Source organism: Falco biarmicus, chromosome 10 (assembly GCF_023638135.1).
Source record: "Falco biarmicus isolate bFalBia1 chromosome 10, bFalBia1.pri, whole genome shotgun sequence".
NCBI classification, from domain to species: domain Eukaryota; kingdom Metazoa; phylum Chordata; class Aves; order Falconiformes; family Falconidae; genus Falco; species Falco biarmicus.
Genome location: NC_079297.1, coordinates 11467083 through 11493426, shown reverse-complemented (window position 1 = coordinate 11493426; position 26344 = coordinate 11467083). Strand labels below are relative to the sequence as shown.

At 40.0% G+C, this 26344-nt stretch overlaps 1 protein-coding gene across 3 annotated transcripts in view; it reads right to left on the bottom strand.

The window, feature by feature from the left end:
• Positions 1-26344, bottom strand: part of GNAS (GNAS complex locus) — a 158502-nt gene that overhangs the window by 10897 nt on the left and 121261 nt on the right. For all 3 annotated transcript variants that reach the window (XM_056353649.1, XM_056353650.1, XM_056353651.1), the window contains exon 6: positions 8-62. In XM_056353649.1, the coding sequence (XP_056209624.1) occupies positions 8-62 (55 nt within the window). The remainder of the gene's footprint in view (positions 1-7; positions 63-26344) is intronic.

Sequence of the window (26344 nt, the reverse complement as noted above, 5' to 3'; positions counted from 1 at the left end):
TCCTTACCTGGTCAGATGGTGTATACTCATTTTGTTTGACAATGTCAATCTTGTCTAGAAAACTGGGGAGAGGAAAGAAAGAGAGTAACTTTTCCTTCTCAAATTAGACAAGCTATCTAATGCTTCAGTAACTGACAGGTTCCCTGGTAAGATCTGCTATATTTTAATGGCCTCGGCTTCACAAAATACTGAATACACTTAAAATTGCTCAACATACGTGCGCGAGTGTTTCACCGTGCACTTCCCAGCAGCACCCAGCAGAGGGCCAGGGCCAGTTTTATCCATCAGGTCTGGTAACCCCATTCCAGCCCCCTCCCACACGACTGCCTCTGCTCACACACACAGAAGCCGTTTAATTTCCGTCATTTCTTCTTATACATTATACAATATAACCTGCTACCGCTAACAGTAAAGCAATGACTCAAATAAATTTGCTACATGTAATTTTCCTGAAAGATGAATTTTTTTTTTAAAAAAATTATCATTGCTGTAATTCTTTTAATAAATGAAATCCTTATTAAAACCCAATTTCATTACAAATTCACTTAAGGGAGAGGGAATAGTGATTTTTCTGTCACTTGTTGGTACCAGTTTCTCAGTTTACTTTCTGAAGTAGCAGCAGTAGTAAGTCAAATGGGTACAAGAAGATGTATTTTATTAAAATTCATTAAAAAGCGGACATCTTGGAGCCTTTAAAATGTTTTTACCAATTAACTGTAACCTCCTAATTGCCTTTCACTTCAACTCACAGAGCAAAAATCTCAAGGAACCATTTGTTAACTCTGTTTTATTGTGGTTCGTCTGTGAGATTCTGAGACGTAGCAAACCAGCAGCACCAGGATGGCGATTTTATGCTACTCGCACCCCCAGCCACACCGCCCGACACGGAGTACGCAGCAGGGCTACGCCACGCTCAGCCAACTCCCACCGCAGCGTGAGCAGGACATCTAGCAATGCTCCTACAGTTAACTTTACCTGTAACATTAACGATTGTAGTCTTAAAACCAATATACTTTGAAGTTCCTTTTAAATTCCTTTGCTTGAATTCTTTTCCTTACGAAGCAGAAATCACAAGAAAAGCTGAGTTTTCCCTCCCGATCCCTACACACAGGTAGGTACAGTGGAAGTGCATTAGCTGCGGCCACAGGCAGCAATTTCAGGGATGGGGGAAGGCAGCCATGTCCCAGGTTCAGAAATCGGAAACCAAACCCCCATGAAAACCAGCAAGGGTCTTAGCCCTCAGCTTCAGCCCCTGCTTCCCAGCTGACATTCTTAAAACACCTAATAAACAGCAGTGGATGAAGAAACAACAAATGTATATTTTAACAGCGGCTTCAGTGTAATGTCCTTTCCACCAGGAACTAGATGACCATCTTGTTTCAGAGACAAATTACAAGTAATTTTCATTTAGTCTGAATTACAGAATTTTAAAGAGATTAAAACATATCTTAGTAAACACACTCCTTAAAACAGGAGACAAAAGTGTGAAGATTTCCATCATGAAAAGCAACGTGGAGACAGATAGACAAGGGTAAAATTAATGACAAATTGTGTTCTGCAATTTGCAAGCTGGATTTTTTCCTCATCTCTTCCAGGCTGTAAGTAATTTTATTTTTTTAATCCAAAGGAAAAGAAGTAAAGCTCTTTGTTCAGCACACAGAGGATGTTAAATATGTACAACAATCACAAATTCCAACTAGTACGAGTGTTTCCACGGTATGTTCTCCCCTTAGACCACGGTTTCACAATTGTGGCAATTTCAGAAGTTGGAGGATACTTGAAAAATGTTCATAACAAAGAACATAACGTGTTCATAAAGATACAAAGGTGATTACTACAGTGACCCAGCCTCTCTGTCTCTCTGTACTGAATTTATCTAACCATAGCATTTTATGCAAGGCACCACGAGATTTCTGGGTTTGGTGGTTGCTTTTTTTTTCTTTTGTTTTTAAACACTCTGCTAATCAGCTTGATGGATTTTGAAAACTGACAATTAGAAAATAACAACAAGATACTGCTAAAACCTGGAACTGAAAGGACAAACCTCTTACTGTTGTTTATGCAGACTATTTTTAGGCCTATGATTTCCTTGAAAAACATCAGCCACATAGAAGCAGCAGTACTGTACTTGAGATGAATTCCAATAGAGATGTTCATGCCAGGTAAAACAAGTTCAAATGGAATAAACATTTCTTCTTCCCCCCCAAAACAAGTTCCAGCATTCAGTAACATCTGGTATTCGTAACAATACTCGTTCAAGAAGGAAGTCTTTCACTATGTGATAGTTACCCGAAAACCTACCCTGCAAAGCAATACATTAAATGAAGATTTCCTCCTGTGCATGTGTCTTTTCCTAAAAGTCTGCTCTAGCAACTATAGAAAGGGCTAAAGACATTAAAAACCAGTTCTATTTTTTGCTCAAACATACAGAAAGAGGATTATTCTTTCACTTGGTCAACTGAAAAATAAATGTGTCTGTAAGGAAGAAAGAGTAGCAGAAATATGATCGAATCCGATATACTTACAATAAGGAGCAGCAGCAGGAGTTCAGAGATCAACACATTATGTTCAGAGACTTTAAGTCAATGCTAGTCAAGACCAAATAATTCATCCCGTAAATTAAACTAATAATTAAGTCAGATGAAAACAAAGCCTAATTAAAAGTAAAAACAAATTCACCATCATTAATTTCTATTTTTAATTCTTGTTATGCTCTACCCAAAACACCAGTGAGGCCACTTTAGTACTACTTTGTGTGCTGAATTCACTGCTGTTATAGATTGTTCTAAGTCTACTGGAGATATGCCCATCTACTATGTCAGCAATGAATTTCACAGGGAGAAAGAAAAGTGACCTTGGTGAAATAATTCAAATAAAACTGTCAAACCACGAAACCAAATGCAAGTCTTGCACCAAGTTATGAAGTCAGGTTTTTTTTTCTTCTGTAAAATTTTCCCAGCAATTATATGGGAAAGCTGTTTTCCAGAAAGCAAATCATTCATTCGGCATTGCTGCCAATTCTCATTTAGGGCCAGATTCTGGACATGACTAAATAACAGAATCAGTTATTCCTCTGCAAGATACTGTCACTTAGTATAAGGCACTTTTGCCTGTGTTATAAAATATCGATGCTACTACGGCATATGTTAAAGTAATTTTTTTTTTTTTTTTTAAAAGGGAAGAAAAAGGAGACTTAAGGTCATTTTAGTCAGTAACACTGGAGAAGAAGCATCTCTAGGACAGCAGCGGCTGTGTCCTGAGATATTTTAATATTATTATAAATTTAAAACAATCAAATAAAAAATGCACTCTATTTTTGGGTCCCTTTCTTCAGCCTGGGGAAGGAAAAACACAGATCTTTGCAAAGAATGAAGTGTACTTAATTTTAAGAGTGCACTTAGGAGGCAGATTTCATATAGAGAGATACACAGAATCTTTCCTTAGCTCCTGCAGGTCAAAGTCAGTCAGTCATATACCTAATTCTTCCCAAATTTTTAACAAGCCTATTATGTCAAAACCATGTCCCAGTTTTCAGATCAAGATATATGCCAATTACTGAATTATTCTGGAGTTCTTTCATACAGACAGTGGTTGTTTTATCCCAATGTAGGGGGAATTTCCCCTAACAAACAATGCTTCTGCCAGACTAAGAATTGCAGCCTGCGCTCATTTTCCCCCACTGAAAAGGTATGTAACATGCGAAATCTTCCACATCAAGGAACAACGTAACTTCACCGTTTCGGGAAGAACAGGGAGGGGGAAATCAGACTGCTTTTCCTTGAGCATTTCCTGATAGTCTTTTCAATAAACTGTAACTTGAAATTTTACACTCTGTGATCTGACGAAATTGTTGGCAGACAAGAGGGGGGTTTTGCTTTCTGAAGAAGAGCTTTTGTTTTCAGTCTAGTAGAACAACACTGGTAAGGTCTCTTCAAATTGACAGCACACCTTTATTTGAAGAGCTTTATTTCCATCAGATTTTTGTCAAGTCATAACCTGAATTTGTATACAAAATGTCCCTGTTAATATGCCTTTTAAGACCTCATCTTTAGTGTCAGTAAGGCACTGCAAATCAAGAATTCAAAATTTCAGTCCCAACTAAATACAACATTTATTACTTTGAAACCTCAAGAGTAGTAGTGGAACTCCGTATTTGTGAAGTTTCTTGCCTCTGAAAGCCTCAAGGTGTTTTACAGACAGTAAATCAAGCAACTCCTGCCTGCCTCATTCAAGCTGCATTTCCTGCCTCCACCATCGCATCCCGAACTGCACACCTTACATTAACCCTACTTTAAAGGCAGGCACACGGGGAGTAAGTTAATTGTCTAGAGTCCCTTGGGTTAGTGGAAATGGAATTTTCACTTCCTGTGAGTCATATGTTTTTATCAAGATATTACTAAGAAATAATCAGATTATTACTAAGAACTATCAAGATTTTACTAAGAATTAGAGTTGTATTTACCATGTTCACCCCTAAAACAGTTTTTATAATTCAGGTTTCTATGATCGAAAATAAATTAATATTTGTTTACTGATCTTCCTTAAGACCAAACAGTGCAAATGCCCAGCGGATTTTTATTTATTTACCTATACCCTATCAGGGCTACAAAACTAATTCAGAGCTCCCTAAAGTAGTTTTAAGCTGAAATTTAATTCAACATTAATAGTGTCTATAAACAAGAGTGTATTTTTTATTTCTCAGAACAGATCATACTTCTGCTTTACTCCCTTTTTAAAGCTTGCCATCATCCTTTTAAGTTATTCAGGAACAGCTTTCTACAAGCCAAACAGTTAACTATTTGGTAAATTCTTTCTTTAGCTATATTGTCTATGCTGAAGCCAGAGTTACAGGATTAGCACAAAGATAAAGTACCCTCTTTAAGAAGGGACTTGAGCTGAGAAATATACGATGGATGTACCGCAAACTTTAACACAGTTTAAAAACATGTTAATACAGAAAAGTTTTCCCAACTCTGAAAAGCCCAGTCTGTCACAGTGTCAAACCCTGGGTTTCCCAAGCAGGCCAGCACACCCAGAGCAGCACTGGGCGGGGGGTTTACTCTCAGTTGCAAGCATGCATGTGCGCATCGGCGGTCCCCCAAGCCTGTCCCTTTCTGCTGTTCCTGGGAGCAAGCAGGATACTGGTAGGAGTAAATCCTATTCCTTAAACTGATGATAAAGATTTCTTTTACATTTCATCTGGATTATTTTGCAAGACAAGCAGAAAAGCAGGCAAAGTTACAGGAATGATGCAAATTAAATAAGCAAGTGTTCAATCTGCTAGTATTTATGGTATCCTGCAAACATGAGCAGTATATGAAACCAAACTTGGTAAGTTTTCCCTCAAAATTAAAATTGGAACATTAGTAGACTTGTTTGTTTTTGAAGATACACTGATACTTGCTATGATTTGCAAAGGTGGCGTTTTTACTGTTAAGGTGGTCACAGAAGACATGCCACAAACATGTTACTGGATGATTAAAAATATTCACAAAGGCACAGCTCTGCCCCCCCCCCCCCCCCCCCCAACAACAACAAAACTAGGTAAGGAGAGAGAAGAAAAAATAAAAATCCATCAGATCCTCTGTGATTACTTTAACTACTTCACAAAGAAAATTAAGAAAAGGCACATAAGGACAGTACTGTAACAAGTATTATTGGTATAATTATGAGAGCACTATATTGCATACAAAAACATCTCATATGATGTTCCTGTAATGAAATTCTGCTTGTCAGTTCTCAGACATAAAGGACCCCATTCAAAACCACATTTATGTGGGAAATGAACTTCAAAAATGTAGTATAAGACTTAAACAGAAGTAAACCAAAAGACAACTCTTTAGAAAACTTTTCCAAGAAGCTGCAAATGACTTTTTTTATATTTCCAATTTCATGTCAAATCGTTATTATTAATTCTTTACTGAAGTAGCAAATCACACAAAAAAATTTAAAAACGGTCTGAAGCTCAGAATTTAATTATAGATAGTATTAATGCATACATGTCCCGGAAAAGTGATTTTGAGAGCGGCCCCAGCTGTAATTACAGAAGAGCCTCGCAGCATTCCAGCCACTTGGAGGCGAAGGGGCACCATGGGTCTAATTTTGAAGCAAATAATGAGAAAGCTGAAAAGTATGACTCCATATATTTGGAATCATCTTGTGGTAATCAAGGTTACAGTTCCTTATATGGTGTGGAGAACATGAAGCACACACAAAAAATAGAATATTAAAACTACAGGGTATAAAGAACTGCAACTATTGCAAAAACCCCAAAACATACCCCACCGACCAGCCAGCAAAGCCCCTGTACTTCTGTGCTGCCATGAAACACAAACCTTTGCCCTAAAAACAAGGCTGGTTACGCACCCAGCTTCCTAAACGGCGTAATTACAAAAGCGTAATCCGCCAGGAGGCATGAATGAATTTTAGACAAATCCAGCAGAAGGCAAGCCACCTATTCACAAAGTGCTCGCGAAAAAAGAAATGGGGAAAAGGCAGAAGAAACTAAAGACCTATTTAAAGAGGTTGTAGTTGTCTCTTCCCCCCCTGCCCCCCCCCCCCCCTCCTTTTTTTTTTCTTTTTCTCTCTGCCTGTCTAAAGTTAGTCTGGCTTAGAGGATGCACTAACTTTCCCAATCAGTTTTACATTACAGCACAAGTCCAGAAATAGCTCCCAGCCGCCTTGGCCTCTAGCACGGTTGCCATGGCAATGGAACCACAGTGCTATAAATAGCTCATCAGCACCAAATCTTGTGAGACACATCTGGAATGGGGCCAGCCCAGCCCTGGCCTGACAAATAAAAATAGGCACAGGCAGTTTCAAAGGCTGGAAAGGTAGAATGCGGCTCAGCTTGTGCGGAGCGGCGGGCAGAGAAACAGTTTGGATTGCTTGTTAGCGTGAGATTTATTTGATAGGAGATTGGGAGAAGTATAAAAGTTACTTTATTGCATACTAAACAGTCAGTCTTTCTCTACGGTCTGTTCTTCTTTTCCCCTAGTCTGCAGCAAAACCATACGGCCTGAAGCTGTAACAATGCAGTCTTGTGCCCAGGAGACCATTAAAATAAGGGAAAACAGAAGAAAAGAGATCTTCAAAACTTCCCCCTCTAACTATTTCTGTACATTTTTGGCTCAAGTGAATTTAAGCGCTCCTGCGAGTCTGACAGGCATCCTGGATGGGCTCCTGCACGGGCTGGAGCATTCTGCTCCAGTTAAACCCATTCCCAGGCTGCCCCATGGCTCCACACGCCCAGTACAAGGTGGCTCCCTGAACCCCTCTGCCAGGCTGCAGCGCCGCTCTCCTCCTTGCCCTCACCAGGGACAAAGCTGGTGCTATGGGCTATGCTGAGGCTACACATGAGCCGTGCCCGCAGTGGTGGCAGGCGCCATTGGTAGTCGCGATGTAAGGCAGCCCGCTTCCCAGCAGCTCTGCTTGACGAAACTGCTTTTTGAGCACGCATTTTCTTTCACTCAGTGGGTGAGAAAATGTCGTATTTTTAGCACAGACTCTTTATCAACCCATTCAATTACATCCAAATTATCTGTGTGGGAACAGAATGTTATGTCAAAAATGTTATTCAGTATATTTGTCAATATTACCCAACAGGAGACATTTGTATAATCAGGAGATTCAATATTTTCTACAGCAGATGAAAGCAACAGTTCAGGAATCAGACTGAAGTTGTAAGACTTTGCTATTTCACAGACACTGGAAATAGTAGTCAGCATGATAAAACACAGCGAACACCACTCCCAAAATAGTAAATCTTAGTTGCTCTATCAAAAACCAATAGAGATTACAGATGGTAATCAAAAAAACTGCAACTATAATAAGCATTAAGCCACAGTAAAATATCTTCCGTATGCCATAAAGGCACTGCTCACACACTACACACAAACTGCACCATCAACCCACAGGATTCCTTTAGGTCCCTACATGGATATTTTCATTTCTAAAAATTGTACAGTAACTTCCATCCAGGCTTAAAGCTGTATGTAAACTTCCCTCCCCTTCTCCCTTCCTTTTACCACAGCCAGTTTGCTCATTTGAAATCTGAACAATGTAAGTTTCAGAAAACAGCAGTTTTCACAGAAGTATTCTGGAAAACCCACTTTATAACATGCAGTGAAGAGTAATCCAGGATTTATTGGTTTTTACAAAGATCCTCCAAGTTAGTTTAAGAACCTATAATCAACTGCAAGTTTTGATTTCAATTATATAAAGAACAACTACCTTCTTTTTTCTTTCTTAAGAAAGCAATTAATAAAATATTCTGAGATAGCCCTTTCTGGGTCATATAATGAATTTGGTTTTGTCTGGGAGAATGATGAGTGGGAGATGGCTGTAGAGCAGGGAACACATCCAGGTAACCCCGACGTGGCCCACGCTCCAGCGCTGTGCTGGACGGGCCCCCCAGCAGTCAGGACACCTGCCCGCTCCCCCCGTGACTGGATGCTGCTCACGGATCCCTCCTCCTCCAGCCGTGGCTTTGGAGGGCTCCCTCCCCCAAGCAGATCATGAGTACCCCTCTACACTTCCCACTGCCAGGGGGCACATTTCATCCCAGACACCACAGCCATCTGCCTGGGACAGTACGCGATGACCGGTTTTCAACTGAAACCTGTCCTGCACAGCTTCCCCCCACCGATAACCGACACCCCCGCAAACGCCTGAGGCTGCTCCAGCTGCCTTCACTCCTGTTGTGCGAACTTGAAGGTGTTTTCACACTCACCACGACCAAAACAGACCGATTAAAACCAACCCACTGCCGCGTGCCTCCGAGGCCTGCTCCGTGATACAAACCTCAGAGCAGCCCCTCACCCCGCCCCAGAAAATTACTCTTCCATGCCAGGAGGAAACATAAGCTGGTCCAAGGCCAAGGCCGGGTACAGAAATGAAAGGTAACGGTATGGATGAGATCACGATGGCATGATCCCAATCCAGGGCGAGCCCGGGGCAAGAACATGGTGTGAGTGAGTGGGGAGGAACATGGCACAATCCCTATTAACTTGTTCTTTCTTTTTTTTTTCTTTTTCTTTTAAGTAGGCTGCAAAAGACAAAAAAAAACATGGGAAAACATGAGGCAATTAAGAATTCACGTAACAAAATTTCTCACTCTACTTTGCCTTCTGCCCCTCTTTTCCAGCGTTTCTTCCTGAATTTTGTTGGGCCAAACACACCAGAGACTTGGCTCTAACTAACGATCCCGTCAGTTGCAAAACACTACCAAACCTATTGATTTACATATAGGATGTTATCTCTTCTCTACACTTTAAAACAATTCTGTTTGCCTGCCTTCATTTTTATTTACCTCTATTAAAATAAAACAAGAAGAGAATTAATCAGAAATCAAAATATCACCCTCTTCTAAACAACAAACAGTTTACTGGAAGCAGAATGAAAGGCAAGTGGCATGCTGGGCCTGGAGAGCTCGCGGGGAAATCAAACCCCTGACGTGAGTGGGGCACAGTGGAGGGAGAGCTGACGCAGCCACCTGCGCTCCCGGGCTGTTGCTGTGACTTACCTGCTGCCATTTCTGTCCTTCCTGCTGCCTGAAATGGTTTCAACCTCCCCTGAATCTCAAAGACTGTCATCCTGAAGAACTAAACTTCTACGTACTCCATGGAGTTTGGTAGCTTCTTCAGTTATTTCAGCAAGAGTTCTGCATACTAAAGACTACAATTTTTAATTTTACAGAAGGAAGGAATGAAAAGTTGAAGTCTAATGCTTAACTGTAAGAAAGTAACTAATTGCTCCCATGGTCTTTACTGTCTGTACAGCCATCAAGCTAGATGAGTGAGAACTCAGTATGGTTGACTGTCAACCGCTCTCCCACCCTGCTTCCTCCTTTAATATCCATATTCTTAATACACTTTTTGTCACGCCTGTTTTCTGGAAGATAGAAAACTGTCTGTATCTACAAACAAGGTCAGGGATTTTTCTGTTGTTAGCTTACAGTTAAAACCAGCTTAAGTCACAGGCCTTATACAGCAGAAGAAACCAACAACATAACTATATCACTGACTGCATCACTCCTGTGCTCTGTGGCAGCTGAACTTGGAAGAAAACTGTAAATGTAATATTTTTTCAAAATCTATTTAGATCAGGTACAGCAGGGATCTTCTTAGACAGGTTTAAGAATATTTGCTGCTAACTTAGACTAAGGAGACTGTTTCAGCAAAGTCATTTAGGCAAAAATGAATAGGAATAACTTTTAATGGAATTAAATAAAGAGTGTCTCTACAGAATATAAATTTGTTTGAAATGCCACCAAAAACTGTGAGTTCAAATCAGCAAATGAATGCTAGCTTCAACTACTAGCATGTCATTTTTAATATGGCAACAACCTATGCATTTGGTAAGTATATGTCCCCTACTGTACGCTGCCCTGAGCAATTAAAACAGGTGAACCTCATGGGATATCCTTTCATTGTGTTGCAACAAAGTATTTATATGAACCTTGTCCTCATGGTCTTTAGCTCCCTCCAGTGCCATCGAATCAGTAGAATTGCTTTCCATTGATAAAGACCATCACATACATGTAATTTAAAATTGCATTATTCTGACAAAATTAGTGACATCACTAATAAAATCAAAATTTTGTTAATAATTTAAAATGCTAATAAAAGTGTCTTCCCTCAATGACTAGGACTAAAAAACATACCCAGAGAGCGGGTAAAAAAATAAAAGAAAAAAAGAGACAACCAAAGAGCTAGATCTGAAGTAGGAATAAAACTATACTGACAGCCACAAAATGCTTTATAAGCATTATTTACTGGTACTTGCACCATGCCTTTCAGATGATAGAAAAGTTAATAAAGTGATATTTCCTACTAGTTTCAATTATTTGAAGAAACAGCTATCTGCAAAAACAGACAAATCAAAGGTTCAGACAGTTCCCACATTTTTCGGCTTGTGTATGGCTTGTGTAACTCAAACCCCAAACACTGAGAACACAGAACCAGGCACTTCCCTAACTGCTATCTGAAAAAGGGGCAACATCATTTTTAACAGAAATTTTAGACAAAGCTGACATGATCTCACGTGACAGAAAAGGAATTTTGATCCCAGAACTGAGTTTCCGCAGGAACTAGGGAAGCATTGATAGCTCAGGGAAGGAATCAGGCCCTAGATGAGCCCGAAACAATGGGAGGCCAAACTGCTGCTGGGTTTGGAGCAGGGTGATAGGGAAGACTTCACTGCCTTTTTCAAGTACACTTGTACAAAGGTCTTCAGAAAAATAGCTCACATGTATTTAACATGCAAGAACATAAATCCAGAGCTGGAATTCTGCCTACCTAGGCACCACCCTAAAAGAGATTTTTGTTTAGCATTTTAGGAAGTTAGGTTCTTTTGCAAAAAGACAGTAATTTCGACTGTTACCCTGCTCACAGGACTCTCAAATACTTCATTTCTATCACGCCAGCGTCACATGTGATTCCTGCTGCAGGCACTCAGGACTGGAAACGGCAGTCAGTGTCTTCACAGGACTACCTGTCACTACCTGTTTGGGAGCCGACAGTTTGAACACCTCACAGCAGCTCACATTTCAGCTTTTGCTTTTCTCAGAGCATGCTCCATTCTTAATCCAGCTTGGCAAAAACAACTCCAGGCCTCTGTAAAAGGAGGCCCACAACCTGGCATCTAGTATTAAAAGCATCTGTAAAGAGCACATCTCTCATTCTGACCTGAGTTTTCTTTTTTTCTCAGAAAAATTTGCTTGAGTATGAAACTTAATACCAGACATAATTAAAAATATTCATTTTAAAACAAGGAGGCTACACAGAGCTCTAACAGTAGTTTTATACTGTTAACTTTGAGCAGTATAGTGACACTAATCTTTGGCTACTGTGAAAAGCACTGCCTGCAAATACTCTTTCTATGTTCTTTTGCATACAATAAAACGAAAAAGGCCAATTTAAGTGCTTGTACCAGACAAGCCTGTGTGTGCCTGTACCCTGGTACACATTACATTCAGGCAGATAAAAGGAGCAATAAATGAAGCTTGAAGCCAAATTCAAAAGGCAAACAATAAAGGTGAACATACTACTTGTGTGGGAAAGCCATTCACGGGGAGTGACCACATCTCTGAAAAAATGCAGCCCTCTTACTCCCATAGGAATTTAACACATCAAACAGACTCTGTCAATCACCCAGTTTCATGATTTGGCTTTGTTCAGATTGTTGCTACTCTTAAAAGGAGAATCTAATATAGACCCTACACCTTCGCCTGCTCACATGTTGTTTGTACACAGTAATTGACTATGTATTTCCCCAAACTACATTTGACTATTCAGCACTTTTAAGCGTACAATTAAAATGGACGCCTCACAAAATACTGTGGCTTTACAGACTCACAAAGAGCTCTAATTCAGCAAGTGACATGATATGCCATTTTAGAATACTTTAAATCTTTAGGATCTTCTAAATAAAATATCTTGGTCCTTCCCCACTCTTCCCCACTGACCTGCTACCTTGACTCAACTTCTTATCCTGAAGCAGAATTTTAATCATTATAAAATATGAACTCCTATAAGTCTCGTCTTTCAAAACAGAAGACTGGCTATAACAGACCTTAGAAATAGCACTAAAATTTTACTCTAATCATTCAAACATCTGTAAAACTGACAGTAGGATATACTTTATATTTGCAAAGCATATTTTAACATTTTCAAAACCTATTTTTTAACATGGACTTTTCTAAGCTGCACACTTTTAAGATTAAAGTAACAGAGAATTTAGAATGAAGTGTGCACAGGAAAAATAAAATCCCTGACAAGGCACAACCTTAGCCTGTTTCCTCTCTCTGCCAGGAGTCACGTCTGCTGGTTTCAGCACAGGGAGGTTTTCCATGGCAGTTCCCTGACTCACAGATGAGCAGTCAGGTGCCGCAAAACATGGAACCAAGACAGGACTGGAGTAAGCATGCAGGGATAGATGTGTGTAGGTGATGGATGGGCAAGCGTGAGAAAGACTTGTTGGGTGAGAGCACAGATAAAAAGGACGTGAGGGGAAATGTTTTAAGGACTTTTAAAATCCTTGACTAGCTTAATACAATGTTACAACCAGGAATTGATAATGCAGCTACTTCAGGTGGAATTAGTTCTTTTAAAACAGCTTTATTGACTCTATTTATTACAGTTACATAGAAGTGTTGTAATTACTGAAGTAATTACTAAATATATTATTCATAGAACATAATTATTTCAGCATTATAACTTTAAAACCCCTCAACAGCAGAACGGGAAGCTCTATCTTGAAATGGAACCTTATACTCAGAAGAACATTAAGATGCAGGAGGCGCTAAAGATGAACATATATGTACCGCCCTTGCAGTCTCAGCATCCTTACTGGCCTCCGTTTTGGTCAGAGGCTGAGGACTGCGAAAGCCTAGGCAGGGTGTCTTCTCCCACAGCCCCATCCTCCTCTTCTGACATGGGCCTCTGTGCTCCCGGGCACTGCCAGAGCCTTGACCACAAACCACCTTTCTACCAGGGTTGAAGAGAACCTCTGCACTGAGGTGTATTGTACAAAATCGGGCTAAATTTAAATTACTGCCACGTTCTCTGGAAACCTTAACTTCATTCCCTCTTTCCTCAGGGGACCGGGGGGAAGGAGGAGAAAGGAGAAAGATAGATTCCAGCCATTATGGTTGTGAAGCAAGCACACAAAATGGTGCAGTGAGCTCTGCCTATGCAGGCAGCATGAAACACACACTGAGGGGTGGAAAAGAATTTGATGTCAGCAGTCATTAATTCTGAAACTCCAGCAATGCTAGTTTATGCTTTTTTATTCCGCTGAAAAGAAAGCTATTAATAACAACTCATTTTTGCGCCACAAGTGGGTGGACTTCCTGGCTCCACACACTCAATCACAACTGGGCAGCAGGGAATCCAAAGGAAAGGAAACCCAACCGAAGAGCCCAAGGTGTGCATTCAGGTTCCAGAAAATTTCCAGACACACATCTTGACCATCTCTCTGTCTGCAGAGGGCAGTGTCTCATGTTTGCATTTTGAATGGCTGAAACCCTAAACCTAAGTTATTTATTAACAGATTAAAAATTTCCTCTTCTACATGAAAGGAAGATTTAAACTGTCTCAGGAGAACAACTGAGCTAAAACAGGCACTAAAAACCATGGGTAGAACTGCTGCAGTGGAAAAGGATGAGAAAGGGTCTAAGGTGGTACTTATCTTTCCCAAATGTAGGGCATATGCCTACACCAACATACGTTAAGGGGTTATGGACCCAGCTGCGGCTTTGCCACCCTTACACAAAGCTGTGCTCAATATCCAAGTCTATTATTTTGCAACAACATAAACCCAGTAACCCTCTTAATGTCTTACTGCAAAGAAGCATTAAAGGATGTACAACACCCTTCAGTGTTGCAGTCTTGGTTCAAATGCATGCCTAAAACTTAGTGGGCATCTGACATTCACAACCCACAGACCTGGTAATAAACGTGCAATTCAAAGCTGTACTAGGAAGCAGAGACATGCAGCAGCACTAGTGGAATGATCATGACCCAGTTGTAGCCCAGACTGGCTCACCTATTGCTCTGATACCTGTAACTAGGAACTATGTGATTTGAGAGTGCTGAAGACAATTCCAGGATTTCCATTTGTTCTGCATTACTATAATTAGAGCTTCCGGATCACAGTTTACACTAAGAACCAGCAGCAAAGACTGCAAGGTGGAAGAGACTCAGATGGGTCAGACAGGGAGAAAGTTTGACAAGAAACCTCAATAGTTTGGGTGAAAAGGAGGTGTGTTCTTACATTACTTACACCATATCAGGTGCTTATACATACACAGCCTATGAACATTATAACCATATGTGAAACACAGCTTTTATCACACCACAGTATTTTAACTCCACTTCCTCTACTCAGCAGCAAATTATTAGATTCACCACAAAAAAGGGTGCCTAAGCACAGCAACTGATATATTACACAGAATTGAATAATATGCAGCTACTAACTAAGCCACTCTGTTTTCTTCTACATTTTCCAGCCCAAGACATTTTTGCAGCATCCTAAACACACTAGCTGCCCTGTATTGATTGTGATGCTCAAAACTAGTGACAAGGTGCAGAGCTCTCAGCATGGCACTCTTCCCTCACCCCAACCCACCCACGTTTAGATCATACAGCTTCAACTTGTAAAACTATAGTTATCTTCTTCGTATAAATGCACATGCACAGGAAGTCCAAGGAACAGACTGCCAACTAAGCAGATGAGAAAATTAAAAAAGACCTGAGACACTAATAAACTATGCCAGAATTATATACTCCATCTAAATACAGGTTTTAAGGGAACATCACTGGAGTACTTCTGCAGATAAGCATATCCTTTGTTTTAATGAAAGAAAAATTCCCTCCTTTGAATGAACCCACTTCCAGTTGAGAGACCTATGATTTACTAACACATCTTATGATGCTCTTCTGTTTCTTTGCTTAAAGACAATAGAATGGGGAAGGAAGAAAGAAAGTTGTTTTTTTTTTTTAAAAAAAAAAAAGGCTGATATAAGTTACATTCGGGTCACTGACTTTCTTGATTGTGGCTCTAAACACCAAGACTTTGAAAAGGAAAAAAATCCAGCCACCCTAGCCCCACACCACTGTGCAGCAGAACTTCCTCCTGTTACCTACCATCCATTTTTATCAGTGTGAGCTGCAGCTATTTAGTGGAGTCAGAAGGTATCTAGGGAAGAAAAAAATGGCCAACTAACATCAAAATTGAAAAATGCTACTTTTCAAATATATTACTGACTTCTAAGTACGTACACGGGGAAACTGCCATACATTTACACAGACATAAATGTGTCTAACTCAGTAGTGTAAAAATCTGTTTCAGTTTTCTGCATGTCTAGTGTTAATCTATTATGATGCTTTGCGGTATGGATGTTAGTAATAAATGTGAAACAGTTCAGAATTTAGAAGATGCACTATTTAAACATGGATACTACAACCCAATTGGCCCTGTAATCCATATACGTATATGCAATATATGTATAAAAGCACCATACCCTTGTACAGATTCTGGTAATTAAGAGTTCTGTTTCAAAAAACCACCATGTTTCATAGAATATAAACATGGTAATTGTCACTTTTATCTCACAATCTACACTGTGATTTCAATTATGCACAAGAAAGAGACTGCTTATGAGAACTGAACCAAGAAGGCAAATCGCATCCCTCATAATAACAGTAACAAACCTGTGTTCATTAGTGTGTCTGTTTGTTCTTAAAGGGTATTTGTTGAATTCTTACAAACATCTCTTACAGACTGGTGAAAAAAGAAAAATGTACTGGGTGCGGCATTAATCTTTCATTTGTAAGACTTGTTGTGAGGGAAATCAGTTTCATATTCTTTACAGCCACGTGACTATCAGAAAACCACAGTGCACAGTTTTGGCATAATTAGCAGGACCTTCTTAAATACAGCCCAGAAGAAAGCTCCGAGGGAAACAAACACATTTCACATCATTAGGGAAAGTCAGAGCTGAAATGCAGGTACCAGCCTCTGCACAGAACAGCTGAAATCCTACCTATTTTTAGTTCACAATTCCAATAAGAAAACAGCTGGGAGTCTAATGAAATTATCTTGGTGACAAATTTAATGGACTGAACACTAAAGTTACTATTTTTAAATAAAGTTCCTAATTATCTTTCAAAACAAGAAGCAATTAAGCAGCAGTGGAGCTATGGCTTCCTAAGCGTCTGCTAAGGCTTGGCTCCAATCAGACTGCAACTGGGAAATGGCTCAACACCTTTCTGATCCTAAAAACTGGTTGAGGGCCAGGCTCAGGGGTTGGTTGGTTTGGGGTTTTTTTTTGGTTTGTTTTGGTTTCGGTTGTTTTGGGTTGTTTTTTTTTTAGTTCAATGAAAGCAGTTCTGCTTTGACCTGTCCGGTCCTGCCTTGCCATGTTTTTCCCTGCCTGACTGTTCCCAGTCGCCCTCCTCACGCGCAGGGAATGCCTGTGCACCACTGCACAATGCGCAGCCAGCCCATGTGAGGAGAAGGTGGAGAGGAAAACAGAAAGCAAGCTCGTAATGTCTGAAGAGAGCTGGCAGACCTTAGCACAGCTCAGCTCCATGGAGGAGAGGTGGACAGTGAGGTACTCCAGAGGCAACAGCGATGGCTCGGGGATCCCACCTGGCAAAGGGCTCTGAAAGAGCAGAGGGAACTCTGCAATATGGAGCATATAGATATTTGCAAATTTACTGAACGAGCCACATAAATCACAATGATGTGAGTTACAATCCGACATGTTCTTCTCCAAACACCTCTTTAAAACTAGACATTTTAATAACTGGTTCCCGTGCACATGCTGTGACAATAATGAGTATGTTATACTTGTAACTTCACGTAAGACAATTCCACACTTCATACACACTATATACCTTATTTTTAAAATAAACTTTTAACTATATTTTAACATGACATAGTAGGATTCTATATTCCATAGTCTGGAATGCCCATTTGGGGAATATATCATCTATGCTGGTAAGACCTGAGAAGATCTTCAAATCCATCCTCTCACCCCTTCTACAAAACCACTTAATTGTGTCAAGATTTTTGATGGTATTGCACTGCTTTTTGGCATCAGTACCATGAAAGACTGAACAATAACATCTTTCACTCATCGCTCATCTGATTTCATTTAAAACCTCAGACTACCCAAAATCATCCGAAGTTTTTTTGCAGATGTGAGCTTTTATATTCTTCTTGAAGAAGAGACATATCACACCACCAATTTACAAATGGGGAAACCAAGTTTCACTCAACTGGCCTTTGATAACAAAATGTGTGGATCCTAAAGCAGTTCAGCTCCATGGAACAAAGGTAAACAGCGAGTCCTCCAGCAGACAAATCCTCCAGCACAAATGGTGAAGAAAAGCCATTCAGGCTGAACTAAGAAAAGAATTGAGACTGTACACCTTAACTGCAAAATCTGTTCTTCATGGCACATGAACTGAAAGGCAGAGCTAATGAAAAGACCAAAATAAAATCATAATCAGTAGATTCGAACAAGACTGGTTCACATCTTGAGATTCAATCTGATAAAAGAATATCCAGGGAACAGCCACACTCTTTATGCAGCCATGTAAGAAGACTGCCTTGCCAGATAGGAAGCTTCAAGATGCCTAACTTTTCCACACTCTGTTTTTTGTAACATCATACATGAGTAATTAAAATCCAACTGAGATGCCTTAATAGCAAAAATGGTGCACTGTGCATTCCAGAAATGGTCTTCAGCAACTTTGCAAGCATTACAAACATCGGCAATGTATGAACAAAAATGGCAAATTAACCCAGTTTGTGGGGATTTGTCATATATATTGCTATTTTCATTAATTTATAAAAATTACTTGGGCTTCAGAAGGGTTTTGGTTTTGTGGTGGTTTTTTTGTTTGTTTGATTTTTGTTGTTGTTTGTTTGGGGGTTTTTTAACTGTAAAAACATGATTCTCTTGGCAAAGATCATACAGCACCACCGGCCACCCGAACCAGGCTGGATGCAGCTCCACCAGCACCATGCTCCTTTGGCAGACCCCTCCTTCAGGACCCAAGGCTCCTTCCCTCCCCCAGCTGCAACAGCTTTGCTAAAAATAACCCTCCGCTAGCTTTTACTCCAGCTGCAGTTTACATAAGCCCTTTGGGGGAAGGGGAACCTTGCAGAATACCCAAGGCACTTCACAGCCTTCACTAAAAATTCACTGGGCAGCCAACACGTTTCAAGTGTAAATTACTATCCAGACACTGAAAACCCTCACTTGCATAATGAATATTTAGCTTTATTGGTGGGTATCCTTCTCGGAGACTTAATTAGTGTACCACAATAGAAATATAGTTAACACAGAATTATATTTAACAACTGACTGTAACACGTTTCAGCTACAAAGTCAATGTATAATACACCACAGCGCAATCAGCTCAAAAATGGTATTTCACATCACAAAACCTATCAGTGACATCCTGCCCACAAAATTACTCTTAATCACGTGTAAAATTAGCTAGCCATTTCTTTCAGTTTATTTAGGACTTAGTCATATACTATAAAAAGTACTTTAAAAAGTACTTCAGCTTCAGTGTGATAGACTTGTTCACCTAATACGAGCTTAATCTATTTTTTCATTTTCAGCCTGCCTCTCCTGAAGTAAAGATTTTACGACCATGTTCTCTGCATGCAAGCACATGGTCTCAATAAACTTTTGTGCCTGGTGGTAAATTTATACCAAATGTACTGCAGACATCTTTGTCAGGGGTCTCTCAAAAATAAATTCAGCAATACCTGTGAATGCAGTTAAGTGCCCAGACAACAGAAATCTAAATATAAAGTCCCCTGTGATGAAAAGGCTTCGGTGGATGATCAAACAGTGGAATTTACAGAAGAGGAAAAGGAGGGAGAGAATATGCAAGTCAGTGGCATCGAGTGCTCCCTCTCCCTGGGACTGGCAGTGATGTATTTGCAGTGTTTCAGCTCAGGGAATAATTGGGAATCGAACCTGGCGCTTTCACACTGCACCAGCAAATGTACTGGCCTCATTTCATCGTTGTATCAGAAATTTTCTGATGTCTTCTATCTTTTGGAACGCTGTTGCTTTTAATTCCTTTCCTAAAGCAAGTCTTTAATGAGATTTTACAGTATCTTTTCAGGTCTTAGTTTGATAAAAGTATTCTCATAATTGTCATCTTCTAATCTTGAAATGTTCTTTTTCTGCAGTAATATAGCACAAGCGATAAGAGCTCTCACAAAAAAACAACCCACCAACAACCCATGCTCCAAAAGCTGTTGTGCTTACTGGTGGTGAACATCAGAAACAGCAGATCCCAAGGTAAGGCAGAGTTCTAGCAGCTACTCACCCACCAAGGCAAGTAAACTGCAAAATCCTAAAAATAATGGTCACACCTGCTCCGCGGTTCGCTGCTATCAGAGCACCCAGGGAAGCACATCACTGCAACAAGGCATTTCCTGATGGAGCAGCACTCACTGTGCCTTCCACAGCAGCAGACAAACCCAAGGGGTGCCCTCCTGCAAGCACCCCACCGCCTGCCCAGCACTGCACCCTGCATCAGCGGTCCCGGCACTCCTACCACCAAATCCACCTCAAGAATGCTAAATGTAAAAATGACGCAATCAATGCCACACTCTTTCTCATTTCCTCAAGCATCTATTTATAGCTTGCCCTGTATTTTGCATCTGCAGATCTTCCTCCGGCAGGAGGGATTCCTAGCAAAGGCTGCTCCAGCCCATATGGAAGTCTTTCATTCCGCTTGGGTCTGTATCACATTGACTCGTTTGTTCGAATCACAGCTCAAAACAAACCTCATTCAGGGCTTTTGCCGTTTGCACAAAGGGAGGTTGCAAAAGCATGGGAGGAAAGGGTGAGTGAACATTAATTCTCAGGAACTAATACGAGTTTTAACAGTTGCTTTGACTGATTCTCAACACTTGACAGTTATAGTTTTTATACCACTACAGTAGTCCAAGAGCACTATACCATTAAGTCCAATACTAACAATTAAAGATGTAGTTTGCTCTATTTTTTGATAAAGTTACGGGAATTCTACAGTAAAACTGAGCGCATTTTTAAAATTAATGGGTAAAGCTTCAATAAATATAAAAGTCTAGTACATCTAGGTGCATGACAACCTTACAGAGTTTACATAAACACGACTCCTCCTCCTATTTTAACTTCTCATCCTAATTCACTGTTAACACAGACTGACCGCTGCCTGCTTTCACAAAACCCAGAGGATTTATAAGGATTACTGTATACACAATGATCTACTATTTTATTGGTTCACATTTACTAAAAGTATCAGTATTTTTTAAAGAACTGACATTACAGGAGAAGTTTCACCTGCAGCAAACAGTTATTTTTAGGGAGGATTTGTTGTACTTTCCCTACCATCAAAAAAAAGTATATTCTGTGCCTAGTGGGAAAAAAAAACACCCCAAACAACAAAAAAACCCAGACAACCAGAAAAATGGGCACTAACATCTACAAGATCCACATGTAGTGACGGTAAGCCAAAGAATCTTAAACGTTCAACAGTTACGAAGCTCCGCCAATTGTTTGACTTCTTGAACATGTCAAACCTCGTCAAACGTTGGGCCTGTTGCTCTAAGTGCACCAACTGTCCGTTTATCAGCTTTGCCCTGGTAGTCCCATACAGTGTTTGCTACAATAGTGAGATCCCCTCACTCCAGGAATGTGTGGCATTGCTTAAAGGATGAAAGGCTGCTCGGCAGAACACCAAGGAATCTATGCGATCATCAATATTTGTGAAACCTGTTGTTAATAAATTAGCTCGCAGTAGTAGAAACTCCCATCTACTTAAAGAGAGTTCCTAGAAGGACAAATCTAGGCTACTGAAAGTAAAAACATATAGTAATGTACATTTGCAGCTGCATTTAATGATCTTGTCTAACAGTGCAACAAACCAATTTCTTGAATAATTTTTTTTCTGTCAAGTCTGTAACAACACTGATTAATCACTCAAAATGAATGGCTCTGAGTGAGGGCTTTGCATGCACACATGAAATCTTGTTTACTAATATATCAGTAGTTTGAAAAATACCAGTCATTTTAATTACATGGAAAATTATTTATGAAGGCTCAAAACTTAACAAATAATCAACAAAAATCAGCCCTACACAACTCCCTGATTCAAAGTTGGAACAACGACTTTTTAAGATGGCAGCTCTTAACTGTTTTGCGTAACTAACCCAGATAAGTTTAGCTTTAGGTATGCACATGTATACAAATCACACACAGTTACATGCAGAACAAGCACCCTGTCAGTGTAGTTCACTGCTATGTTTTTCATATATTTCTAGCATATTCTCTTGCACTATTAATTAATGCCACAACAAAAACTTTGAGGACAGAAAAAGAAATATTTGGAAGGAATGGGGAACTGTTGCCATTAAAATGCAGAAATTATAAGTTTAATTAACAGAAGGTTTTGCCTTATAATCCATCTCCTGCTGTATTGCATTTCAATGCTTCCCCTTCACCAACAAAAAAAATTCCACTGCATTTGCATGTTTGCAGAGAACAGTGCCACAAAAAACAAAGCAGAAGCATGGATAGGTATCAGAAATATGTAAGTCCAGACACTACTGAACCAGACAGACTTGAAAGCAATTACAAAAATATGCATCTGATACTTGCTTTAAAAACAAGCTCAAGATTATTTTATCTTCTCTGTTTGAAATTGGAATTTCAGAGCTTATGCACATTTTGTCATTTATCTGTATTGTTCATTTATTAAAATGTTTTAAATCATTTGGTGGTGCAAGCATGATATTCTTTATCAAACAACACAGTTTACCATTTTTACCACTAGTAACAGGGAATCTCTTCTGTGAATTATTTTTAACTCTGTGTTAGTTAACTCTATGGGTATAGGCAAACCATCAAGAAACTGGACTACAGAACAACTTTGCAGAATTCTGAACTGTAGCCAAATACTTTTAGTACAGAATTACCTTATGAAGCTGCATCACTCTTAGGTTTATACAGTAGTAGTTACTCATACATTCACATTCTTTGATAACACTGGCTTTGGTTTTAAAACAGACTACTAAAGTAAAATATTAGCTAAGAGATACATCCTGAGCAAACTACCAACTGGACTCAACACATCATTCTTCACAGCTAACTAAAATGCCAATATGCTTGTTATTTAGTCCTGCCTTCATGACACTGTCTTGATGTGCTTTTGCCATTCAAAATGAAACTTACTTGTCAGAGGAAAAAGCTATCCACTGAACAAATCACGTGGATGTCTACTTATGATCACAGAGGAAACTTACTATTTTATGGACAAATTTTATTTAAATAAAATGTTAATATTCATGCCAAAGTTTCAAAAATACTCTTGAGCAAGCATGTGCCTAACCTGAGGAAGTTTTGTGCTGTGAACTTGTTACTGAAACAAAGAAATAGCTGTTATATGAGGAAACGCGCCATTTGCATGTGAAAGCAAAGGTAACACACTGAGAAAGGAACGTCCATTTCCACTAAATCAGGTGTCCATGAACACTTGCACTAGGGTTTACCCCTAACTCTTGCAGACTAATGTAAGTAATACACTTAAACTAAAAGGCAAAGTGGGTCAAGAAATCAGGAGAAAGCTCCAACCCAGCTTTTTCATGCTCTTCAGATCAGGTCAGCCCTGCCTCCAGCTGAAGATAAATCCCTCACATTTACAACTAGACAGGGAAAGGAAGTTGCATCTGCAGCCAAAGGCCAGAAAGGAATTTACACATTAACAGATGTGTGGAACAAAGAATAAATAAAAACAGCAAAAGAATGAAGGCAATGGGGGTGTGGGGGGTGTTACAAGTGGCAGAGTGAGTGAAAGTGGAGGCAGAAATCGGATTCCTGAAGCAAACAGTTACACCCTTTCACGATAATTCAGAGGGATGTGGTGGGCACTGCACAGACCTCAAAAGCCTGCAGTACGACTTCTTCAGTTATTCACATTTCGGACTTGTAAAGGTCCTTCTGCCATTGTGGCCCATCACCTTTAATATTTTCGCTCATCTGTGCTCCTAATCCGTAACACTCAAGGAAGCTATTCCAGGACACCTTTTGTTTTTCTTCATACTGGGATGTAATTTATTTTGAAGACAGAGAAGTTTATCTGAGTTTGAGTGTAGCTTGAAATTATGAATTTATGATTAGCTGTGACAACAGTGGGGACATGTGTTGGATTCATAATCCATTTATTGGCTAAGTTTAGGTTATCTCATTTTCACAGCACTTGCCAGCAGGCACATCCCTGCTACTGACAATCAGCAAGAAAGGGCAGAGACATGGAGTAGTTAGGTGTAATTCAACTACTTTTATATTTGGACTCATTTTGCTGGTAGTGACTTCACTGAAGTCATGCGAAGACAGGAGTTACTGTGCTTCCCACCATCCAGAGCAACCCATTTCTGAACATAATACCCCACTGGATTGCAGAGAAAATATAACCTGGGCTGTATTTTTAATTTTTTTTTTTAATTAAAATTTAACCTTTTTTTAAAAAATGTGATCCTCTGTTCCCTCAGGCTGAAGAAGAGTTGGGATAAGACCCTAATTCAGTTATCTCTAAGTGCTCTGGAATAAAGGTGGGGTTTATAGTCAAAACTAAGGATTAGAAGTTAAGATTATCTGGGTCTATTCCTTGGCTTGCCAAAGAATTTACAGAGCAGTAGGCAAGCTCATTAGTTTTAGATCAGTGAAAGGGGACATGACTATTATTCTTCCTCACGGGAATGTTTAACAATATAATTGTTAATGTCCGTAAGAAGCTCATGTATGCCAGGAATAAAGGCCAGGGAAATTCCTGTCCTGTTGAATGTGAGTACGCAGACATAGCTTGCAGAACTGGAGGAGACAAGAGCAACTACTCTGCCAAAATCACATCAAGTGGAAAGAAAGTAAGAAGAAGAAAAAAAAAGAAGTTATGAATAATACAAACAAGAAACCAGACTAACAGTAGTACCACTGATAAATCAGCCACTATTTAAAAAGGTGAGACGCTCAGCAAACACACTTTACTACATGTTCCATGAAGGGAACTTTGTCATGAAGTGAAATCAACATGGAAGAAAATAATTAAGCCCTCAGATCGGGGCTCTTAATTGGTCTCTACAAGTCAGCAAATCCAGAAATAAAACACACCATAAATCTTCATAAAAAATATAAAGAATTTACAACCCATAACAAATTAGAAATTAAAAAACCCAGCACGTCCACATCGGCTGATCCTTCAGCAGCCCTGCACAGCAGTTGGCTAATAGCTGCGCTCCCCCCCTTTCTTTGATAAGTATTTTAAAACAAACATCTTAAAAAATACTTCTCATAAAATTCTTCTGGAGCAGCTTGGCACAGTTCCAAGCTATCAGAGTGGCTCTGCTGGTGCTGAAGTTCGAGAAACACGACTCTGCACCACGACCAGTCACCTCGCCGTGCTTTCTGCTTCCCCGAAATGGCAGGCGGCAGGAGAAAAGCCGGCGCGGCCGGCGGCAGGAAATAGCATGAGAATGGGCTCCCGCATGCTGCTTCCAGCCCTTCCTGATATCGGAGGGTGTGAAATGGGCTGCAAAGACTGTCTCTCACATTATTTCCTTTTCCACCCCAGCCAAAACCAGGAAGCGCCAGCTAGGAGATACACAGAGACAGCACAGCGTAAAACAAAGCATAAAATCAAATTGGTGGCCAAAGCTAACTAAAGCAAAAATTCAAGGATCTGTGGGCACAGGCTAATATTAGCAAGTCCAGAAAAAGCACCAGGAGGCTCATCTACCCAGGCTTTGCTTTTGATTTGCTACATAGCTAATTCAAAGGCTACTGACATCAAAGCCATTTTCTTCAGGACATCCACAGGCTTCGGGTCAGATCTTACAGGACACTGCTAGCATCCTTCACGCCCTTGTGCCACAACCAGCACATTCGTAGGGGAGTATCCTACTTACTCTGACTGTTCTGCTGTGTATTCCTGAGGCTTTCAGAAAAGAGTTCCTCAAATGAAAACCAAGGTAGAAGTATTCGCAACAAGAGCACTTCAAAGAAATCGTGTTTGTTTACATTTGACAGAAGGCATATATTTGACAAACAGGTCTCGGCACATTACAGTGGAAATAGCTCCTATATTCTTAATATTCAAGGTAATATATTCTAAATGAAATGCAATCCTGTGCCTTCAGGGAAGAAATATGAAGGACGGTAAGTAATTTATTTATCACCGTTTAGGGGTTTGTATATTCTAGGTGCTTCTGTGTTCTTCTGTTTATTATTAGCCAGGAGCAGTATCACATGGCAGCTTCAGTACAAACATTTGTTCTCTTCTATATACATCCCCACAAGATGCAGGAGCAATGAAATTCGGTCTCCTCATAGATAATGCTCCCTCCTCGCAGCTGAAGTACATTCCTCGCAGAGAAACTGGTGACAACCTCACAGAAGCACACTACCTCTAAAAGCAGAATTGAAACTAATTACTTAGTAAGACCAGACAAGAAAAGGGAAACAGCCTCCTTTCCTTTCTCTGCTTCTCAACCCTGTAAAATATGCTTAGGCAGGAAGTACAGCAAAGCTCACGATGAGCAGAGGCAGCTACTCTTTCAAAATGAACAAGGTTCCTCCAAAGTGACATTTTCATTTAGCCAGTGAGCCTGAGGATAAAGGGCAGGATACCAGAAGGGCTCTCCAGCGGATGAGGTTACCAGCCAGGCCTCCCGGCTTCACACCTCCAAAGATCACAAAGTGCACTTAAATGGAAAGCCAGGACGGTACCTGGCGCTTTTGATAAATTTGTCTTTTCTGAGCCAATGCAAC